A 6,845-nucleotide genomic window follows, 5' to 3' on the forward strand; every position below is an offset into this window, starting at 1 on the left:
AGCGCTGTTGCTAATTGGTCGATCTCCATATCGGCGTTTTGAAAGAGATGCTGGCCGCCCTTAAGGGGGGGGTTGTTGACGGGGCATCGTTCGTGGAAGATAGGCTTCTCCTATCTTCCCGTAGTTGCGACAAGGACTGTTTGTCTAAATGAAGAACTTTGCTTGACTAAATCTTAAAATTTATTGCGGGTCCTCACGTTAGCTAAACATACTGCGGAGGTATATCGACATCTGGAGATCATCTTACCCGAAGGATAGGATCTGCGTGTGGCGAGCCACGGAACAGAAACCTTTGAAATATTTACTGCCATGTGTCACTACGGCCACTTCTTTAAAGGAGAGGTATAGAGTTACTCTGTGCCCTTGTTAGATAAAACGTTCATCCCTTGACCGCGGCTACGTTCGGCGACCGATTGTCGCCCCGAGCCCAAGCTCATGATCACAAATCTCGAACAATCGGAGCAACATTTGTTTATGCTAAGTTACAGAGTTACGGTATTCCCGCGAATCCAAGGAGGAGTTCCGGTGTTCTTTCATCTCCGACATATACATTGAAAATGTCTCTTTCAAATTGCTGCGCTTTGTTAACACATTTCACCATTACACGCATTTTTATTATTTATTATATATATTTATGTAGTATTGTGGACAAAAGGCCTAAGATATCGGCCGAACCATAAACAATGTCGCGAGAGCCGCGGCATCGCCGGATACATCAATGTGTCGTCGGTCCTTTCAAGTGAATAGTTTCGTGGAAAAGGCCTGCGTGACCCTGGTCACGGGCGTTTTCGGAACACGTGCGCGATAGGGCGGGAGAAGGCAAAGAGATGCTAAAGGCAATGTTAGTTGAGAAGCCGGAGAGAGCGAATGAAAAAGCCGGAGAGTGTGAGTTAAGAAGCAAGAGCGAGCGAGTGCAGAAGCCGGAGAGTGTGAATCGGGAAGTCGAGAGCCGAGTATAATAATAAGACATGCGACAATATTGTAATCATTTCGTTGTTTTGAATATTATTTATTAAATCAAAACGTCATTACTTGTCCTTCCCTCTAAGACCTTTTAAGATATACATTTATTCATTTATCAAAGATTACATTTATCAATGCTTTTTACACAAAGTAAATATTGATATGAAGCAATAATTGATTGAAGCAAATATTAAATATAATAGTCTGAAGGACAAATTGCGTGCCAAAAATAAGACAGATACCTCTAAAAAGAGTAGTTATATGGTCTAAATACAAATAACTAGAATACATCGGTTATGAACATTAGAAAAGCGTTAAAACCGTCACCGAATTGTAGATCTTTGAAACCAAAGATGGTTTTTCATCCTTTCTCTCTCGGCGCGCTCCTTTACGAGCATGACTTGCTCGCAGTAGAAGCAAACGGCGATGCGCTCCTGTTGCCCCCTCAGCATGGCTTCTACGATTGCCTCGGGGGCCAAACTCTCGTCAGCGGGAGCCCGCCACGATCTCTCCAGGCCACCCAGTTCGGTAGGATCACTCCAAAGGCTTGATGAGACCGTACCGTATCCTTGGCGGCGAGCTGAATGCGCCACCGTTCCCAGGTTTCGAGCTTTGCCTCCTCCCGAACGTCACGGACCGACTGGTCGCCAGAGGGTGTATCCCTGTCCAAGCACGGGCTCCGCAGTTGACTCGCCGAACCGCTAGGGCCCGTAGTTCCAACGGAGGAGACGCCGCTAGCACGGACGCCGACATGTGGGATATGGTCTGATATCTCCTAACTATTCGGATGGAGGTAATCCTCTGCAACCTCCTCAGTAGCAGTAAGCTGCGACGATTCCTCAGCAGATCTTACGCCCACACCGGGGCCGCACCCTGAATCGAACCACTCACTCGTATAGTTGACGAACTTCGACTCCAGCCCCGCCAATGTTTGGCAATAGGCCGCATAAGGCGTTGGCCGCATAAGGCGTTGGTCACTTCAGGGACCAGGAGCTCATAGTGCGGCCCGAACATCCATTGGCTGTCGATCGTGAAGCCCAGGTATTTCATCTGGAGCCCCACCTGTACTTTCTCTCAGCAGATGTTCACACAGAGGCCAAGAGGAGGGACGCCTCTACGGTGTTGATCGAACAACCACATGGCCTCAGACTTGGCAGGTGACACGCTCAAACCCAGCTCCTGAAAGGCGCGAACCGCGAACGCCACGATAACCTCGCTGAGTTTGAGTGTTTCATAAAACCATCGTCCCTGGGCCAGAATCAAAGTGTCATCGGCATAGCAAACGATGCCCGTGCCCGGAGGCTGGGGGCAACGAAGGACCGAGTCATACGCCGTGATCCACAAGATGGGCCCCAACACGGAACTTTGCGAAACACCCCGCTCAACCGATCTTCGTGCTTCTTCCTCTCTATTGTTTCTGTAGGTGACCCACCAGTCGCTCAGATAGGTCCGGATGACACGGATAAGGTAGGGAGGTACCTCTATTATCACGTCCCAGGAAATGACGTTGAAGGCGTTTGTTATATCCAGCGAGACCGCCAATGCCACCCCGTTCTGCGATACCATGGCCTCCGCCATGGCCCTTACACAATTCACCGCATCGACGGTGGAGCGGCCCCGTCGAAAGCCGTACTGGCTGTCGTGCCACCCGGACACCCGCTGCGATAGATGAGCCTCCAGACGGGTGGCGATTATTTTTTCAAGGAGTTTGCCCACCTCGTCCAGAGGGCACACCGATCTGTACGCCGCCGGTGAGTCCAAGGGGCGACCCTCCTTCTTTAGCAGGACCAGTTTCGCCATCCGCCATGCCCGGGGGTATACACCCTCCCTCAAGCATCTTGTAAGGAGACGTCGCAGACGGGGAGCCATGATGTTCATCAATTCCGCCCAAGCCCGTCCTGGTATTCCGTCTGGACCTGGTGTCACGTCCCGAGAGGCCATCCTCTTCGTCGTTTCCAGCAGCTCGTCGTCGGTGACCTCCATCTCTTTCTTCCATTCCACCGTCCAGGTGGAGGATGATCGTGCCTACCTCACATCATTGTCGTCTTGCCGGGGACACAACATCCCGATGACGTTAGCAAGCAACACCGGGTCTATACTTGCGGTCAGTGGGGGGGGGGACACAGGGGCGCAGCTTCTTCATCACTATTCGGTAAGGCCGCCCCCACGGATCAGATTCAACCATTTGAACAAGGTCCCTCTAGGACTGAGCTTTCGCGATCTTGATCTCCCGCTGTAGAGTGTGCCGTGCTTCCCTGTACGCCTCGTAGCAGCGGGAGACTTCCTCTTCATTGTAGCGAATCCGTCTACGTCGCGCCCTCTGGAACATTCTGCGGGCCTGGACACAACGAGTACGAAGCTCCGCAATTTCTTGTGTCCGCCAGTGGATGGCTTGATGGTGTCTACCACCGGGTACAAAGCGCGGCATCAAGGAGTCACACGCCGCGTTCATGCCTTGAAGGTGGGCCTTCACCTCCTTGTCGACGCTTCCCTACTTCGTACGCGCATCCCAGTTCCAGGCAGCCACGATAACTGCCATCTGGAGCAGCTCGCTGTCCCTCTCCTTGACACGCCACCTTGGCGATGGGCGAGAACTCTTAGCTCTTCCTCCGGTACTGCAGGCCTGCGTGACGGGTGCATTAGTTGCAGTTACAGACGCCAATTCCATGAAGATGTAGAGATGATCCGAAAGAGTCTCGACCCCCTCGGCCACTCTCCGATCCAACACTCGTAGGAAGGCGCCGGGGGTTGCTCAAGTGATGTCAACCACGGACGACACCCTCCAAACCAAGCAGGTGCTCGCCGAGCCCCTGTTGATTAGTAGGAGTCCTAGTCCTGCGGTCCAGTCTGACAATATCCTCCCACGTGTGTCCGTTCAGGGGTTGTCTCATTGCGAAGAGTGGGCATTAAAGTCCCCCAAGACGAACACCTGGCGGGGAAAGTATCTCCAGACGCATTCTCCAACCCTGTCCAGAAAGTCCTCAAACGCGTCCAGGCCGCTGTTAAGGGAAACATAGACGTCCACCAACACTATTACATTCGCCCACTCGACGGCGACATAACCGTTGCCACAATCGAGCAGGGCCCCAGGGCACCCATCGTCGATGTTCATGCTACAGCTACCAAGCTATTTAGGTCTCCGACCCAGTCGGGGACATCGGGAATACAGTACGGCTCAGCCACCACCGCCAAGGCGACCCCGCTCTCTCGGATAGTCTGGGAGAGCAGGTCTTGTGCCCGTCTTGACCGTCCCAGATTAGTCTGGAGAAGGCGCATGAATTCACTGCACCAAATCCATGGCCTCCTTCCGGCCATCTACCGCACATCTGGTACCTTCTTTGGTGCACGCTGGATCCGCTATGATTTTCTTCGCGGCAGAGTCACGAATTGATGGCTTCCTCTTGTTTCTCTTCTTCGACGAGCAGCAAGCCGTTCCTCCCATCCGGTGGGCCGCAGGTGCCCCGAGCGACTCGCAGAGGGAGCACTTGTCGAGGCAGTACAGCCTCTAGCGCGATGCCCAGTTTCGTCACACCTATAACACAGGTGTGATTGATCCACCGTCGATACGCACGTTGCCCCGACATGCCCTAGTTCCAGACATTTAAAGCATTGCAAGGGCCTCTTGGCGATGGCTTCGACCCTTGCAATGGACCATCCCAGTGCCACCTTTCCTGCCTGAGCCAGCTTCCTCGCTCCGACTACTGGACAACGCACCCAAGTCGAGCCGAGACCGTTTCTAGTGCTCCCGATCTCTCCGACCTGCACCTTCGTGCCGTCGCATCCCGCGGTCAACGCCAAGGTGTCCTGCAGTTCTTCCTTGGAAACGGAGATGTCTATCCCGATCAGCTCCGCCATTTTGGCTGGAGCCGCAACTCTGACCGTGGCCGGGTCCCGGATCTGCGCTAAACGCGTCGCCAGCGTGAACGCCTTCTTCCGGTCTTTATCACCGGGGACCTCCAAGATGATAGCGCCGGTTGTAGCCTTACGCATCTTAACCGCCTCGATGCCAACCTCTGCTAGCAGGATTTGTCGACGCCAGCACCTCCGCGTACGACATCTTCGCCCCCTCACCGATGGTCAGAGTCATCGCATATCATCGCGGTGACCGAAGAAGCGCAACCTTCTTAGGCGTTTGCACTGACACACATTTCGGGGTTTTCGCCGAGGTCCCCGTCGATGCGGCAGCCCTGGGTTTTGGGGTGCCCTTTGTCCTCCTCCCAGCCTGAGCGTCTGTTGCGGATGAAGCCGCGTAGTCTTGGCTCTCCACCGCCCTTTCTGTGATTTTCTTCACCTCTTCCTTCTTCTTTCCTTTCTTCCTTGGCCCGACCACCTTCCACTCTTCATCCTGCCGCTCCCTCTGGAGCGATTGTAATTGGGTGGCGCTGTTGGTGCGAGCCGAGGCCACCGAATCCTGTCTGGCTCGCGCCTCACGACTGTGTCGCCTATCTCCGAAGCGCTCTTCAATGGCCCTTATGATGGAGGATCCCGACAAAGGAGGTGCCGCCCCGAAAACAATCCTGGGGCGCGTTCACCGACATTCCCCCTAACTCTTTCCACAGGGCCTCATTTTCCTCCTCGAGCAACGACGGCTTTGCATCCGCGAGTCTTGGGGAATTTTTTTTTTTTTTCTGTCGTGGAGGAAATCCGCAAGGACACCAGGCCGCTTCTGGGGGGAAGCGGCGTGGTAGTGCCGGACTCCAACCGACTAAAACCTCCACGATGGCTGTCCCGGCTGTGATCGAGAGAGATCCGCGAACTAGTGTGAGCGATACCGCCCCCCCCCGCACAAAATGCATCCCCTAATGGAGCGGTATGCGGTCACATCATACCGCGCCTCGTCGGCGGAGCCGCCGTGCAAGGCAGTCTGGTTCCTGTACCGGACTGCTTGGCGGTCTCGAGGCGCTGATCTACCAGTGCCTAAGTTTAATCCTCACCGGGGAGCGCGGCGGATCTAGCGCGCCTCGGCAAAACGCGTCCACGGCTTCTGCTGCGCCCTCGCCGGCCGATCCTCTCGGGGTGGGAGTTCCGCACCCTCACCCTCGCCGTAGCCTCTTTGCGAAGCATAACCTGCTCACAGAAGGATGTCACGGTCCTCCTCCCTCTCCCGCTCACCAACAATGCCTCGAGGATCGTCGGCGGCGAGAAGTCCCATTCGATTTCCACGATGAGGTCGCGGCGCGCCAGCACCCACGCCGGACAGTACTCCAGCGTGTGCAGCGCCGAGTCCACGCTCGTATCGCAGTGGTGGCAACGCGTAATCGCCTCTTTCCCGATTCGGTGCAGGTACTCACCGAAGCACCCGTGTCCAGTGAGCACCTGTGTCACCATGTAGGGTGCCCGCCACCGTCCAACCAAACATCCCAGTTTGGAAGGACGGCCTCGAAGACCCTCAGCCCTGGCGCGTCCGCTCTCATGTCGAGGCTGGCGCGCCATCTGTCGAGCAAGGCCATCCGAGCCCGAACCCTAACGTCGGCGTCCACCGGACCGACCCCGTCCGACAGACCCCGAATGTGGAGGTAAATCTCGCGACACCTCAGTGCCTGTAGTTCGAACGGGGGAAACCCGGCGAGCACCGACGCTGCTGCCGCCGAAATGGTGCGGAAGACCCTCACTACCCTGATGGCCACCGTCCTGTGTAGCTTCCTGACCTTTAGGAGACTGCAGCGGCTGGCCATCCGGTCCTCCGCCCATATCGGAGCTCCGTAGAGGAGCCTCGATCGCACTACGCCGGCGTACTGCCGGCGCACTCCGACGTCGGGCCCGCCCAGCCGAGGCAGCAACCATCCTAAGGCGTTCGCCATCACTTCGATATACGGTGCCAGGCGCTCGAAGTGAGCGCCGAAGGTCCAGTGGCTGTCGAGGGTCAGGCCCAGATACTTCAT

The 6,845-nt window shown here is 55.6% G+C and overlaps 1 protein-coding gene across 1 annotated transcript; it reads right to left on the reverse strand.

The window, feature by feature from the left end:
- Positions 1 to 6,284: 6,284 nt before the first annotated feature.
- Positions 6,285 to 6,845, reverse strand: LOC126918157 (uncharacterized). The gene has a single exon (XM_050725798.1). The coding sequence runs from the start codon at positions 6,843 to 6,845 to the stop codon at positions 6,285 to 6,287; it is 561 nt and encodes a 186-aa protein (XP_050581755.1).

The sequence above is a fragment of the Bombus affinis genome, chromosome 7 (assembly GCF_024516045.1).
Source record: "Bombus affinis isolate iyBomAffi1 chromosome 7, iyBomAffi1.2, whole genome shotgun sequence".
NCBI lineage: Eukaryota > Metazoa > Arthropoda > Insecta > Hymenoptera > Apidae > Bombus > Bombus affinis.